At 35.5% G+C, this 17,249-nt stretch overlaps 1 protein-coding gene across 1 annotated transcript in view; it reads right to left on the bottom strand.

Moving 5' to 3' along the window:
* Positions 1–1,939: 1,939 nt before the first annotated feature.
* The window catches only part of OSTN (osteocrin), a 36,895-nt gene continuing 21,585 nt past the window's right edge, over positions 1,940–17,249 (bottom strand). The window contains exons 4-5 of the mRNA XM_007467802.1: positions 6,654–6,750; positions 1,940–2,925 (exon numbers count right to left, since the gene is read on the bottom strand). Of these exons, the coding sequence (XP_007467864.1) occupies positions 6,666–6,750 (85 nt within the window). The 3' untranslated portion in view covers positions 1,940–2,925; positions 6,654–6,665. The remainder of the gene's footprint in view (positions 2,926–6,653; positions 6,751–17,249) is intronic.

Here is a 17,249-nt window from a genome sequence, read left to right as displayed (position 1 = left end):
GTTAACTGTGTGGTGCTTAAAGATAAGACTATCTCATGAGCTAGAATGAACAATATTGCTTAAGCTAAAAAAAATTTTAAAAATACATGAAACTGACCAAGTTGAGTAACATGCCTGTAGTGCTTTAAATACACTTGTTAGGAGCCACTTAAATGTACATAAATATTAGTTGCTCAATAATGCCTGAATGTTCCCACGTATTTACACCTGTTGTGAACATAAACATGATATTATCATAAAGAAAACAAAACTCCTGTTTTCATCATCTCACGTTTATTAACTTTGGAGCAGTTGAACAATATTTATGCATTTGTAAACTTTAGGGGTAAAGTCATTCAAGATGACTTTTAGAGAAAGTCATCTTTTTATAATTTGTTTTCTTTTTATAATTTGCTTTAAGAAATTTAATTCCCTAAAGATATCTGTAGATTAAAGGTAGAATTTGCTAGATATTTTTTTTGTGTGTGTAACCAGGAATTAATATCCCCCATGAAAAACTGGTTATATAATTAACACCAGAACTCAGAAATCCATATTCACAGTTTGCTCTATGAAGCTTTTTACAGGAACAAAGAATAATACAAAGTAAACTATTTCTTTGAAACTAAATGAAAAGTCCCTTTAAGCTGGTGACTTTCAATGAAGCATAGCTGGATTTAGTAATATACACTGCATTATACAAATAGATGAGATAACTCGTCATGTTCTTAACAGAAATTATGTCTTAAATTTCCTGCTATGTTAAAAGGATGCCTTATTTTAAACTAGAATACCACTGACTTATTTTCTACTCTGTATAAAGTAGTGGTAAAAGTTAAAATATGAAATAAAATAGTTATAAGTGGAGAAAACACTTTTCTTTTTTTCTTCATGTAAGTCTTGTGTATATGCTATGAGACAAATGCATTACACATTAGAATAGAGTATAAATTGATACACTGTGACTTCTTACTTTAGTTGAAATGGAGGCCATAGGCATAATTTTGAATTTAAAAATTATAGAAGTAGGAAATCAATTTGTTTAATCCAACTTTAAATCTTTATCATGAGAAATTTTTAGGTTAAAGTAGGTTTTAATACCTTTTGTCAAAGTGTGAACCAACAGCACCCAGTTGGATTAGCAGCTGACAAATATCCAAAAGGGAGAAAAAGGGAAGAAAGAGCTTCTAAGGAATTAGACATATTTCTATAATTCATCAGAAAGTTGGGAAAAGTGGGCAAGAGCAATTATAACTTAAATAATTCTTTCAAATAATGAGTCCTGCAGGGTATCTGTCCAGGTACCACTAACTTTCTAATGTAAATTTATGAACAGAAATTGAAGAATCAGTGAGATTTCTCAAAATTCAGTTCTCTTTGCTAAGGCTCCTCTATTACAATTAAAAGAATCATTCATTTTCAGTTTTTCCCTATACTTAAAAGTTTTTCAGCAGTTAGAACATTTCCCCCCTCAAGGAGAAGTTATATACAAAACCACTTTGTATTCTAAGTGCATATGTTCATCTCTATGTCTGAGTTTATTTTGTTCTTTGGATCGTACGTTAATTCAATTTTAGGTAAGATCAACAACAACCCATTTCTCTCCCCTTCTTCTGAGTATACCTTCTCATCACAGTCTTTTTAAGCTAAAATAAACCTTTGCTCTGCTGACCAAACTTTTTTCTTCCCACATATCAGGTCTGTTTGACAGTGATTACTAGGGTTTAAAGAAGTGTTTTCAGAGGGTTTTTAAATTTCTGCTGACTTATGCTAAATCTCTGGTCCAAGGAATAAGTTATCTTTATGTTTTGAAAGCATATCTAATGCACAATGGGCTTATGCATCTAAATTACAAGAACAACACAGTTTTGCTGAGAGCTGAGCTTTCCAGAATACCAAAACTTATGCTTTCATAGGCCAATTAAAAATAATTTGAATCTTTTTAAAGAAATCATTCTCATATATTCTTCAATGCTTTATTAAACACAGTATATGAAACAAATTAAATGGATTCTTAGATGAGTGATTAACAACAAAAAGACTGTTTATTGTAATGTGCTAAAATATACTGTGCTACAATTAGGTGAACTTAATTGGCCCCAAGTGCTTTCGTGGTTTCCTACTTGGTGATTCTTTGACTTCTCCATACTTTCATCTGTTACTTCTGTGTGTAGTTGTTCTCATAATCAGCCAGTGCTACTCTTAATTAACTATAAGTTGTAATTTAGAGAAATGGAAAGTTGTTAGGGGACATGAGATAGCCAAACTTGGCAAATGAGTAATATCCTTCATTTCCTAGTTCTAAGTCAATGTACTCCGACTTGCAGTGTTTCTCGGTTCATTGGGAGAATAAAGTTTATGGGCTTAATTACTGCTGTTTTTTTCTGCTCAGAGACATTTTTCTCTTGTTTCTGGAACTGGGACTGTGTTTCATTTGGTTGAACCGGATTGACATTTGAATATAAGAGAAGTCTAGTTTCATAATCATTACCCAAGAGCCTCACAGACAAAGGATATGAGAGAAGTAAAACTTCAAGAGAAACTATATAGCATTGTCTTTCCTTGTTCCCCAATGATGAACAAATGGATTGTACCTAAATTTTACTGAAAGAAATCAGTCTTCAGTTATTATTCTTCAGTAATATATGTAAATGGTAAATGCACATAGAAAGCGTTTCACTGTATTGTGTTTCTTAGAAAAGTAAGGTTTGGGACCAAGTAACTGTTCATGAATAACTAAAATATATATTTAAAATATATCCATACATTGAAATTATCTGCACAATTTAATTGAAGTTACAACAATACTGTGATGTGATGAACTGAACTTAAAGCTCTGGAAAGGATTACAGAAGGTTCCTTAGAAGTTTAATCATTATGGAGTGTGAAGAACTTCACCGCAGCATCTTCCATATTTCTGTGACATTTCACCCAAGGAAGTTGTGTCTGCAAAAATGAAAGTTGAAAATGTTAAACTAATCTGAACTCTGTAGATAAGGGGAAACTCATCACCTTCAGTGGAGAAGAGCTAAAACTCTAATTACATGAGGTTTCATTATAGCTTTTACTTATGCACCATATTTTTATTGCAGAGACAATAATGCAAAATGATAATTTCATATCAAAATTTATTAAAAAAGGATATTTTTAATGTAACAGCTAGGCACTTATGCTGAAACCACACTTCCATTCTTCCGGTACCTCGATTTATTTTGAGTTTTCAGTCTTGGTTCAAAGGATGCTGCCATGACAAGTGAAAGATAAAGAAAATCTGATTACTACTTCTATTGTTGATAATTATTGTTGATAATTATTGTACATCTTGCTCTTTTTAAAGGGTCCATATACTGGTACTTAAACACAATATTTCTGTTATTTGAGAGTTACGTTAATTTGTCTGAATGATAGTGTGCCAATATTGTTCTAAAATAAAAATTGTCAGTATAATACAGCAATATTTGCCTCACATTATTAAAAGTCTTAAGGCATGTGGCAGCACAATTAATGGTCATATTTCTATCACATTTCATCAAATGGGCATCCTGATTTCAATGGCAGTGACCTAGAACTTGCTAATTGCATCTAGAGAAGTTATGAAACTTTACCACTCTTAATTCAAGTTGCTTAGAACTGAAGCCTATTAAAAACTCAAAACTTGGGTCCAATACATTAATGATCTGAGGAGGACATTGTGTAAAAATCAGATTATCTTCCTTTCCAAAATGCCTATCAGGGAAGAGATTAGCATTTGTCCTGGAAACTAAGTAACACACAGCAGCTGTATCTAGACTTGATTTCAAACCAAGAAAAACTTCCATGATTACTACCAGTTTCATTTTTAGTGTGAAGACTTATATTGAAACCCAGAAGGTGAAAACTCACAAATAAAATTGCTCCAAATGAGTGTACGTCAACTCCCACAGAAGTGAAACAAATATTTTCATAAAGTCTGAGATACTGTTTCTGTTTCCTTAAGAAATGGTTAATCAGTGAAGTTGGCAATAGCAATTTAGCACACAGGCCTTATGGGTCATGAAGAGAATGTTGGCTTAGAAGTCCAGAGACTGGGTCCTGGATCTTTCTTTGTCCAAAAGTCTATAAAATTTTGGGCAAATCAATTTCCTCTCAAAGCCCGTGTTCTCATTCGTTAAAAAAAAAAAAAAAAAAAAAAAGATTTAGGTTAAATAAGACTTTATGTTCTTTAATCTCAAAAGATTTAGCTGCATGATTATATGAACACTATTTAATGACTCAAGTTATCTATTAAATGATTCACACATTACATCTGTTTAATTCAAGGGAATATTGTGACAATAAGAAATAACATAGCAAAAATAATTTTGAAAAGTTGAATGGAAATCAGAAATATATTTTGATGGCCTTTATTATTCATAAATATAAAACATGAAACTTCACATGAGGAAGTCAAAAAATGTCTGAGAAATCTTGGCGATAGTAGCAGGAAGTAAGGAATAGAAACGATGGTTGAGCAGGTGAACACACAATGATTGAAAAAAGGAAGAGAAAATATGTGATGTTAAGTTCTTTGCTAAACATAATTTTTGTGATATTACTCTCTTGAGGTTATAGTAATAAGGACAGTGATTGTCATGATACTCTGTAAAGTCTGTTAAGTGAAGGACATAATATACTAATTTGGATTTCACTCAACAGTGATTCAGAAAACATTATATTAATTCAACGGCCTTTTCGTAGTTTAGTAGCTCTCTGGAGTTTTCATGGTCTAAAACTTCGTATAAAAATTTATAGGAAAAATGAGCTTCTTGTATGATTTTTTTTTATCATAACCTGCTTTGGTTGAATTCAGAAGTACTAAAATGGGTGATAATCAAGGGTTGCAAAGGTGATAGGATACATGTGGAAACCAACTGAACTTAATTATTTTAAACTTAGTGTCATAACGTTCTCAATACTTCAAGAAACTACAGGATTGTGGCCCTAATTTCAAGGAGTTACTTGATTTTTGATAGCAGTTAGTTCCTACTCAAATATAATATGGTGATTGTTAACAGCCCCAAGAGTGACCATACTTGGTATATCTCTAGATATAAAGACAGTTCAGTCTGAGTTTTGAAGATGGTGCTGCTCAAAAGGCAGTGATATTGGCTGTATTCAGTAAGTCCTCCCGTATTTATGGACATTCAGTAACTTCTTAACTACATTGATCAATGACTCCACAGAGAAAAATATTTATTTTAAATAAGTCATTCCGAGAATGAGAAAGTCGAGGTAAAATATTGACTTTTCATTGTGGTTGAGAGTATTTGATGAGGAGAAAAAAATGACATGACAAATGAAAAGAGGATCAAGGCTAATGCGATGCTTTTGGGGCATCACTGGTTTGAGGATTATCTTGAGAAAAGCGGAAAGCGGAGCTCTCTCTCTGTAGCCCGAAATTGTCAAAGCAGTTCTGGGTTGTCTTATCTATTTGCGAGGAAGAATACACCCTCTGTAAGCCCTATTGGGAGAAAATACATGGCCTAGATTTTATATGCAACAAATATTCAGTGTTTAAAACATATAATATGTGTGATTAAATATATTGTTTAAAATATAAGCTTACAATTTAAGCTTTCTGGAATTGAATTATACTTGTATCAATTACTAGCTATGTGGCATTGTGGGTTAATTAATATATCTAAGTTTTCCACATATTTGTATAATAATAATAATTATTGAGTGCTTAACACATGTCAGGCGCAATTCTAAGTGCTTAATGTATATCAATTCATTTATCCTCAGGACAATGCAATGTGGTAGAAATTATTTTTATCCTCATTTTATGAAAGAGGTTTTTAGACTTTAAGCAAGTTGCCACAGCTAACAGATAGATGACCTGGGATTTGACCCAAAGAGCCTGACCTCTCTACCTGGCACTTTTACCCCTTATACTGTACTGCTTCTCAAGATGTTGGGATAGTAACAGTACTTACTTTATGGAACATTAAACAATGCATGTATAGCACTAGTATAGGACTCAGCACAGAGTTAATTTTCAGAACTGTAATATAAGCTGTTATCACTTGCACGTATTGTGTGTCCGATACATTCTGGGACTAGTACAAGAATTTAATTTAATCTCTACAATACCCTTATGTTATTATCTAAATGTACAAGCTGTAGAGAAATAAGGTATCTTGATAGAAATGAGATAATGAATGACAGAACCAGGATTTGGATTATATGTCCTGATTCCTTGGCTAATACCCTTTCTGGGACACCATTCTCTCTCCTGTGTTCATGATGATAATTCTGGTAATGTAGTTATTAGCAACAAAGTTGTGTGTGTCACTAGAATGTGTCTTCTTCATAGTAGAGGGATTACTACACATTTATCTATATTTATGAAAGTGATTTATTGTTTATTAGAATTTTAATCTTTGCATATTAATATTCAATAATTACATAGAAGTTTGTGAGAATAACTAGATCTTTTATTTTAGGGTGAAGTAGGTCTAGGAATGGCTTTTTTTTTTAGTGTCATTTAAATTATTTAGCATCTATATACTAATCAAATACAGAAATGTTTGAAAAAGTGAATTTATAAGCTTAGGAATCAAAAGGGGGATTTACAAACCAAGATGGATCAGTTAGCCCATTGTGAAATGTTAATCAAAGCATGCAGGTATTATATTTCTTCAAACTGTACTCACGATTGGAATCAATTAGCCTCTGGAATTTGAAAGCCGGTTTCTACCAATCCGATCCATGGGGATACCAAATCGCCTTTTTGGATGATCTACTACTTTCCTGAAACAAGTGAAAAAGAACATATTTAAGCTAAAGTCCAAGTTATCAATCATTAGTTTTGCTCTTTTATTTCATGCAGATCTGGGGGCTTTCTTCTGGAGTTGGAATAACTGTGATAGCTCTCATTCATCAGCACCTACTATGCATTAGACACCATCTCTTATCTATTCAACATCTGTTGAAGTCGGTTTGACTACCTCCATTTTACATCTGAGGATACTTAGGCTTAGAGAAATTAAATAACTTATCCAAAATCAAATAGCCCAGATGAATAGCCAGGTCTTATCAGCATAACAATCTGCTGAGTGTTTAGTTTGGGTAGGTCCCTTTCCCCCCTTCAGATTTGAGTGTATTCCTCTGTTAATTGAGGAAGATTGCACTAGGTCAATGCAACCTTTCCCCAACCTCTCCCTTAGAATGGTTCTCCTGGGGAAGGAGGGAGAGAAAAGGATGCTGATGCCAAGACTGAATATGGGGTAAGTATGCCTCTCAGGTCTTCACTCAGATTTTACCTAGAGAAGCTTTGTATGTGATGGTCTATGTTTGTTATATGTACTCAAATATTGTTTGGGAAAAAAATACTTCATTATTAAAATAAAGTTAAAAAAATCCTACAGGAGGCCTCACAGTTTGTATGTTCTATAAATTATCTCTTTAAAAAGAAACATTTTAATTTGATTTGTTATTGCCATCACTTGGTGCGATCAAGTCAAAATCCTAACAGAAGAGGTCCAGGAGTTGTGAATGCATAATATACACTGGCCTTGGAATTAAAAGATGTTTTCAGTCTTCCTAATGAAGATAGAAATAGGGAGAAGCTAAGAAGGCTATGTAAATAAGTGACTTATCTCACAGCTGAAGGGAGTTGACTTACAGATTTGTTAGGCTTTTTATTGACATAAGATACACACAGAAAAGAGGATAAGTATTTTATAAGTGAACAACATGAGACATATACAGATTAAAAGCTCAATAAGTACCCAGATCAAGAAATAGAACATTACCAGTAGTCAAATAGTTTTGGAATAAGAAAGAGTCTTAGAGTTAATTCTCGCACCAAATGTAAGAATTTCTGCTTCAATTTTTGACCAGCAATGATAGAGCTCATCACTTGAAAATCTCAGTGATGAATTAATTACCTCACAAGACAACTTTGTCAATATTCAACAGCTTAGAGTTAAAAAAGGTTTGTTTCAGAACATTTCCAATAGCTTCTTTTGTCCTTTCTAATTACTTGCATTATATTGTCAGTATTATACTACATAATTTAAACACTAAAAATGAATAAAAACTACAAAAAACTCTATGTTTTTTTTCCTATTATCATTTACTATGTACCTACTATGTATGATTATGGTTTTGTGGCTGTCTTGGGATCGATAAGTCAGAAGTAGTCTTTGCTTTCAAAAACCTATAATTAAGTACTGTCAGATTGACAAGGATTTTTTTCTATAAGTGACATTTCTTTTATTATATACTATAATTTTTTTTCATTTTTCCTTCTTTATAACACGTTTTTAAGGAAGTATTATGACAACCTAACAAGGTACAATGTTAACTGGACTGGGGCTCTTATCACAGTGTTAAACTTGTTTGAATAACTCTTTCTCTCCTGTGTAAATTTTTATTATTTTAAATAACTCAGTACAGAACCGCTGGTTTCAGAAGTGGTTTTGCAGAGTTTTCCACCTTTGCCATCCTGCGAAATTTTGGATATCAGTGATGAACAGACTCTTCCCAGGCTGATTGAAGCACTAGAGAAACGACATTACCTTTGCTTAAGATTGTACTGTCATTTGAAGGAATTCCCTGGCAGTCTGTGGTTAGGACTCTGTGCTCTCACTGCCGAGGGCTCGGGTTCGATCCCTGGTCCAGGAACTAAGATCCCACAACCTCTTATGCTGAGTGAGGATTAAATGAAACCTTGTAGAGTGTAGCTCAGGGCCTGGGTCACAGTAGGCGCTCAAATGTCTCTGCTACCATAACGCTGCAGGTTTCTCATTTTCTCCTATATTCACTTAGTATTTTATCTGAGAAGCTGTGCTAAGCACCGGGACCTCCAGGTTAAAACCTATTTCCTGCTATGCAGCATGTCACTGCCTGCTTAAATAGTGTCACCCGGGCTACAGCAGATGGGAGTGATGCCTATTTATCTAGGTAACTTTTTTCTAAAAATAGTTTTACTGTTCACAAGCCCTGAGTTTTTACCCAAACCAAGGGAGCAGGCATCTGCAAATGCCTAGCAAATTTTCGAACCTGCAAATGAGCCAGTTACATGACAAGGATTTGATATTATATGAATAGTAGAGGACAAAGTTCTCTCATTTTTCTTGATGCCAAATTTTTGCCTTAACTACCAGGTCTTATCAATGTTCCTCATATCATTATTAGGTAAATAATTCATTTAAAAAGCTCTGGAAAGTATAGAGAACAATGGAAACATGAGGGACTTTTATTACTGTATCTTACACATAAAAATTTTATAAATATTGTCTAATTCTAATTAAAACAATTAATTTGAAGATAATTAATATTTATTTAATGAGTTCAATATGTCAGGTACTTGTGCTTAGTGCTGTGTACACAAGGATATTAAAAATAGGAAGTGAACCTGATGGGGAGCTTACCCTCAGATGATATTGGTAGGAATAGACACATGTTATTATTATTCTTTTTTTTTTTTAATCTAATTCAGCCTTCTTTTCTGCTGATTCACATCTATCTTCCTTCTTGGGTTGGCCCTTCGTTTTGCTAGTCAATGTAGATAGCATTGTATGTATGATCTTACAGGACTGTCTTTTAGACAACAGTAGGACCAATACGGGAAAATCTGGGGAAAAAAAAGAAACTTAGTGGGCTTCCCTGGTGGCGCAGTGGTTGAGAGTCCGCCTGCCGATGCAGGGGACACGGGTTCATGCCCCGGTCCGGGAAGATCCCACATGCTGCGGAGCGGCTGGGCCCGTGAGCCATGGCCGCTGAACCTGCGTGTCCAGAGCCTGTGCTCTGCAACGGGAGAGGCCACGACAGTGAGAGGCCCGCGTACCGCAAAAAAACTAAAACTAAAACAAACAAACAAAAATACTTAGTGCTTATCCTTCACCTATCCATACCTCTGCCTCCATACTTCAAGTTTCTGAAAATCACACCCTCCTAAGTTGTGCCTATTGTTTGCACTTCTGGATTTCATGATAATAAACTGACTACATATTTTTCAACTTGACCTTCAATTGGGAAACATATTGGGCTATAAAGTTAGCCTAGAGTGAATGGTCAAGAGTCACAGGAAACTTTGCAGATCCGTTGTGCTTTAGGTCTTCTGATGTAATTATAAATAATGACTGCTGGGAAAAAAAGAAAAATGTCTTCATGATATTTTAAAATAATTTTTATTCACATAAGTAGATTTACAGACTCCTCACTTAAGCAGTTATTTTCCTTGTGGCCAAAATAATGGTCACTCCTCCTCTGCCACCATAAAGGATGTCCGTGTCATAATCCATAGAATCTGTAAATCATTTACCTTACATAGCAAAAGGGACTTTGCAGATGGGATTAATAGAAACCTTGAGATGAGAAGATTATCCTAGATTATCTAGGTGCGCTCAGTGTAGTCAGAGGAGTCCTTAAAAGTGGAAGATGACTGAAGAAAAGTGGGTCAGAGAGCTGCCATCAGAGAAGGACCTAACCTGCCATTGCTAGTCTGGAAGATGGAGGAGAAAGTCACAAATCAAGCAACACTGTGGCCTCTAGACATGCTTAAAAGAAAACGAGGACCTACATCCTACAACCAGAAGGAACCGAATTTTGCCAACATCTTAAAATGAGCAGGAAATGAATTCTTCCCTAGAGCCTCCAAGGAGCACAGCCTGCTAATCTCATGACTTCCACTGTATCCTGCTGATAGACTAGGTGAAAGAGGAATCCCATAGCAGCTTACAGAAGGAATTTTAGGGGCCACCCACTAGCTAGCCATCAATCATATCAAAGTTGTCTGGAACAGGGGCCCCCACCCCCCAGGCTGTGGACCGGTATCCATCCAGGACCTGCTAGGAGCTGGGCCGCACGGCAGGAGGTGAGGGGAGGGCCAGCTAGCAAAGCTTCGTCTGCCGCTCTCCATCGCTTGCATTACTGCCTGAACCATCTCCACTGTGGGACAATTGTCTTCCATGAAACTGGTCCCTGGTGCCAAAAATGTTGGGGACCGCTGGTCTAGAATGGTATTTGGTGACTGATGAGGATATCCTGGACTTCTGACCTACACAATTGTAAGATAATATAATTTGTGTTGGTTTAAGTCCAGAAGTTTGTGGTAATTTATTACCATAGAAATTAAAAAAAAAAAAACTGAATACATTTGTCTGTATGATTTAGGGCTGATGTCTGAGTATAAATGGTTAATACATAAAAACATTAAATTGATGTGATTTTTATTCCTCGAGCCCTTAAATTCCTTCATGGACAACTCCCCGTTATAACTCCAGGGAAGGGGTAAGGTAGAAGCCATCCCAGGATGGAGGAAAATGCTCAGGGAAAGTCCCAGACAAGCAGAAGTGAGAAACCAGCCCCTTCCAGGTGTTCAAAGGACTGATGAGGAGAGGAAGAAAATGGCACCTGGGGAAAGAGTAGTGCCTCACATGTGAACTGACCTCCCAAAGCTTCTGCAGAATGGATAGTGTCACAAAAAATAATCCTTTTACTTTTCTAAAGAGAAGTATGATGGTTTCATGCATCATTATAAAGTAGAACAGAACATTTATTGGTCCATACTACCAATGTATATTTTCAAAAGTCAAGGTAAAATAAATGAAAATAACATTTTGTTCTTTCTTTACTATGGTTAATCTACTTTTCCTGCTCAAGTAAACTAGAGGGAGTTGTGGTATGGTAAAAAGCAAAAATAAACTCTTTTTTCTCCTTCTTTCTTCCCTACTCTTTCCTTCCCTTCTTTCCCCCAGATTTGATCCAAAAAGTATTAGCAACCAGGGGATGTTGACTTGGATTCTATTTATTACTTCTCCTTACCGAAAAACAACAATACCTTAATAAGTTCAATAATTTCTACACAGTTTCTATCTATTCAGAAGTAAAATGGTAAACTAGTATTTCTCTTAACATTTTTGCTGATATGAAACATATATAACCATACTACAGTCTACAACACATACACTGACAGTAATACACAGTGTATAAAACATAAATGTTAACATAGAAAAATATTTTTAAGACCAAAAGGGAAAACCGTACTTTTTGACTATCTAGTCCCTCTTGTGACAAAATAACGGTATGACATGGCTTATATTATATATCCATTTAAAACAATCCACATTTTCTATTCTAAAATATTCTGAAAGTAGTTTAAGGATACAGAATATCTATTAAAGTAATATAAAGAGGATGGATTATTTTAAATATAATTTTAAACTTCAGACTAAAATACAGGCTTCCTGAGCCAAATAGGATTTTCTTTAAAATTTATATTCTTTGATAATTCAATTTCTAAAGATGTTCACCATTCTAAAACAACTGTTAGAAAACTTATATTTAAACTTTTTATTTAGAATCACTTCATACATACCAAAGAGTCTATAAATTCACCTACGTTCAGTTTAAAAAAATAAAATAAACATCCCTATTGGTAGCACAAAGTTAAGAAATAAAATATTACCAGTACTTTAGAAGTCCTCAGTTTTCTTCCTCCCAAGTTGAATCCCTCCCATGACTGCATCCCAGAGGTAATCTGTAAGATGAATTTTGATCTAATATCTCCCTTCATTTTCTTTATAATCTATATATTTTGTTCAAAAGTCTCTTGGTTAGCTTAGATGGCTCTAGAATTTTATTTGAAAGAAATGTGCGAATACTTCTTGACTTCTTTCAGCAAATATTGTGTTTTGAGATTTGTCCATGTTGTCATGTGTAGATGCAGTTCTTTTATGTTCAGTGTTGTATGGTATTTCATTGTATGAATATGTATATGTATGTATATTTCATTTGTATGAATATACAAAGCTTATTAATACATTTTACCATGGATGGGAATTCGAGGTATTTCTTTTTTTTTTTTCATTATTGTTATGTACTGTTCAGCTAGAAATTTTCTTACACATGTTTGTAATGCACATTTAAGGATTTCTCTACAGTATATTTTTAGAAGTAGAATTGCTAGTTATGCCTATACTTAATTTTATTACATAGTTCCAGACTGTTTTCCAAAGTTGTTGTACCAATTTACACACCCAAGAGCAGTGTATGACAGTTCCTATTGTTTCAAATCTACGCCAACCCTCCCATTGTGGACTTTTAATTTTGCCAATCTAGTGCATTTGTTGTTGTATCTCATTGTGATCTTAGTTTGCTTTCCGTGAATTCTAATGAAGTTGCTCACCTTTCCCTTTGCTTATTGGACGCTTGGATTTCTTCTTTTGGAAGTACATAAGTCTGCTGCCTGTTTTTCTATGTGTTTGTTTTTCTTTTCAATATTGATTTGTAGGAGAATTTCTTATACTCTGAATATTAGACCTTGTCAGTTATGAGCAAATATCCTTTCCCATTTGTGGTTAATCTTCTTTATTGTGTCTTTTATGAAAATCTTTAATTTTGTTTTGAAATTTATAAATATTTTTACATTTTGTTCATTAAATCACCTCTGTTACAAAAATATTATCCTATGTTGTCCTACAACCTCTTGCAGTTTTGCCTTTCACATTTATATTTTTAAACCTTTTAAAATTATTTGTTATTTATGGAGTGACATAGGGGTCATATTTCTCCTTTTTTTTCTATATTCACACCTAAGTATTCATAAATTTTAGATTCACCTTGTTAAGTTTCATGGGAAATTCTTTTGCAGTTTTACCTGGAATTGTATTGAATCTAAGGTATAAATCAAGTTGGAGAAAATTGAAATCTTTTTAATATTAAATCTTACTATCCAAGATCAGTTATTTAGTTTATCTTTAATGCCTTTTCATATATTTTAATAATTTTCTCCATAAAGACCTTCAATAATTTATTGGATTTGTTGTTGCTTATCATTTAAGGATATATGTTGTAAGATTTTTTAACAGGAGTCCCTTATTTGGTTAAAAAAGTTCCCTTCTGTTATTAGTCCACTGATGATTTAGATCATGAATAGATGTTTAATTTTATTGAATGCTATTTCTGCATCTTTTGAGATGATATGGCTTTATTTCTTCAATTTATTAGTTCTATTATTTGACTTTCTAAAGCAAATCAACATTGTACTGTATTTTTGTGATAAACCCAACATGATATTGGTGTATTATCTTTTTGATATATTTCTGGAATTGTTTTGTTGATTTTTTTGGTAGGAATTCATATCAATAATTATTAATGAAGTTGTCCTGTAATTTTCTTTTCTTGTTCTCTCCACACATGGTTTTGGTGTCCAGATAATGCTATTCTCATGAAATGAGTTGAGAACTGTAGCTTCTTTTTTAGGTATCCTTTTGTTACTTATTTAATTATGTCATGGTCTTAGAATATGTTCTGTATGATAACCAAGCCTTTAAAAATTTTAAGGCTTATTTTGTGAACAGATACTTAGTTAATTTTTTTTTTTTTTTTTTTTTTGGGTCTCGGGGCTTTTCAGTTCTTTGGCTTTATATCTCAGAGTGGAATTGCTGGGCCATCACGGAAACTCTGTGGCAAGATGGAATTCTAGAAAATTCTATAGTTGACTTTTGGGGGAAGTGCTGAACTGTTTTCCACAGTGGCTGCCCATTTTACTTTACAGCCCCACTGGCAAAGCGTAAGGATTCCCGTTTCTCACATCCTCAACAACACTTGTTTCTGTTCTTTTCTAAACCCAGTAGGTGTGAAGTGATGTCTCACTGTGGTGTTTTTTTGTTTTTTTGGGTTTTTTTGCGGTACTCGGGCCTCTCACTGCTGCGGCCTCTCCCGTTGTGGCCTCTCCGGACCCGCAGGCTCAGCGGCCATGGCTCACGGGCCTAGCCGCCCTGCGGCATGTGGGATCTTCCCAGACCGGGGCACGAACCCGTGTCACCTGCATCGGCAGGTGGACCCTCAACCACTGCGCCACCAGGGAAGCCCCTTTGTTAATTTTAATAGTCGTTTCATGTGAACTTAAACATTTTTTCCCCCAATTGTAGGATACACAACAATTTTTATTGATCCAGCTTACTGTTTTGAGTCCCAAGGAAAGAAATTTAGGAATCAGAGTGTGGAGGGTGTTCCCTAAAAACAATAGTCTGATTTGCTGTTACATCTTAAAAGGACAATAAAATGCTTGGCCCCTTTCAAGAAGGGCATGCAACTCTACCAACATTGAGTAACAGCAAAAAGGGAAAGTATAGTAATGGCTAACAGAGAATGTTCATTTAAATAGTTCAGTAATTTAGATGAGTAAAACACAGAATTAAATAAATATACTTTAAAGCTTAGGTGAGTATAGTAGCCAGGCTCCAAGATAAACACCAATAATTCTACTATAATGCAGTCTCCTTCTACATTGAACAGGGCTGACCTCTGTAACCAATAGCATATTGTGGAAATGACTTCTAAAGCTAAGTAATGAAAAATATTGCAGCTTCTGCGTTGCTTTGTTGGGTCACCCACTCTAGGGGAAGTCAGTTGCCATTTCCTAAGTTCATCTCACAGCCCTATAGAGAGGTTTACATGGCAATGAACTAAGGCCTTCTGCCAACAGCTAGTGAGGGACTGAGACTTCAGCCTTACGAGTGGGCCCCATGTAGCCTTCAGATGAGTGCAGCCCTGGCCAACTTCTTCACTGTAACCTTGGGAGAGACCCTGAACCAGAATCACCCAGGCAAACTTTTCCTAGATTTTTGATGCACAGAAACTGAGTGAGAACATAAATGTTTATTATTGTCTTAAGCTGCTGTGTTTTGGGTAACTTGTTTGCATAGCAATAGAGATCTAATACGGTAAGATTCAAAGTGCTTTGGGATTCCACAAGAGAAGAGATCACAGCCAAGTTTGGAGGCTCCAGGAAGAACTTATGGGGCATACGAACACAATAAAACAAATGGTGACCCCTGAGTCCTGCAATATTGGTTACCACAATTTAAAATTACGGAATTAATAAATGACTATAGGAAGTTAGATATAAATATATGAGCTTGGAAAAACTAATGTATGAGACAGAGTAAAATGAAGGAGACTCAGCAAGGCCCTGTAAAGAATGAAAAGAGAAATCATTGAAGTCCACAGTCATGTTTAAATTTAAAAGAGGGCTTCCCTGGTGGCGCAGTGGTTGAGAGTCCGCCTGCCAATGCAGGGGACACGGGTTCGTGCCCCGGTCTGGGAAGATCCCACATGCCGCGGAGCGGCTGGGCCCGTGAGCCATGGCCGCTGAGCCTGCGTGTCTGGAGCCTGTGCTCCACAGTGGGAGAGGCCACAACAGTGAGAGGCCCATGTACCGCAAAAAAAAAAAAAAATTTAAAAGAGACAATTAGGCTTTCAAATTCAAATTCCAGAATGTTCTGATGAGGGACCACATTAAGTCTGAGTGATGATGTAGTTTTTAGGGGCCAGTACATAATGCCTTTTTCCCTGAGTCCACCTTCAGAAACAATACAGAAATAAGATGTGAATGATCAATGCAGAGAAATCAAAATGTCATTTTGATCAAGCTGAATGTAGAATAAGACTTTAATTTGCATTTAAATGACTTTCTTACATCTCCTCTGAGGATTAGATGGATTTACACAGTCATAATTATCAAATAAAAACAGAAAGAAAAGGGATGAGCTGAACATGCTCAACTACTCCTCGCAAACTGACCTATCAAGGACGTGATTACTTCTCCTTTGAGAAGGAGTGAATAAAGTGGTGGGGCTTGGGGCCAGTCTTTCCTGAACTGGAGTTTCTCTACGTGGAAACATGAGGCTGAGAAATATGACTAAGTGAATGGGATATGTTTAGAATGATGAAAGAAACTGCTATTTCATTAGCACACAGTTGACTTATGACTTTTGGAGTTCTGTCTCAAAAGTGGTAATTCAATATTAAATAGATTCTATTAAACTTACGATGATGGGGCTGACTAGGCATAATGTCAGCTTCTGAAGTATTATCCCAAGGAAAGAGCCATATGAACAAGCATTCAGAAACAAACCAGGAACCCTGGAATCAAAACATGAGATTTAAAGGGTTCACTGTAAAGTAACCCAGGCATATGCTTGATTTGGAAACTACTGTAGAGCTGTAGGATTGGGCAGAAAGGATTTTCATTTGCTTGGCTCATGAGCCTCTTTGAGGGTCTGATGACACTCAAAACTTCTATCCAGGGCTTCCCTGGTGGCGCAGTGGTTGGGAGTCCGCCTGCCGATGCGGGGCACACGGGTTCGTGCCCCGGTCTGGGAGGATCCCACATGCCGCGGAGCGGCTGGGCCCGTGAGCCACGGTCGCTGGGCCTGCGCGTCTGGAGCCTATGCTCCGCAATGGGAGAGGCCACAACAGTGAGAAGCCTGCGTACCACAAAAAAAAAAAAAAAA

Source organism: Lipotes vexillifer, unplaced genomic scaffold (assembly GCF_000442215.2).
Source record: "Lipotes vexillifer unplaced genomic scaffold, Lipotes_vexillifer_v1.1 scaffold228, whole genome shotgun sequence".
Taxonomy (NCBI): Eukaryota; Metazoa; Chordata; class Mammalia; order Artiodactyla; family Lipotidae; genus Lipotes; species Lipotes vexillifer.
The sequence above is the reverse complement of the archived record's forward strand: the minus strand, read 5'-3'. Positions and strand labels throughout refer to the sequence as shown.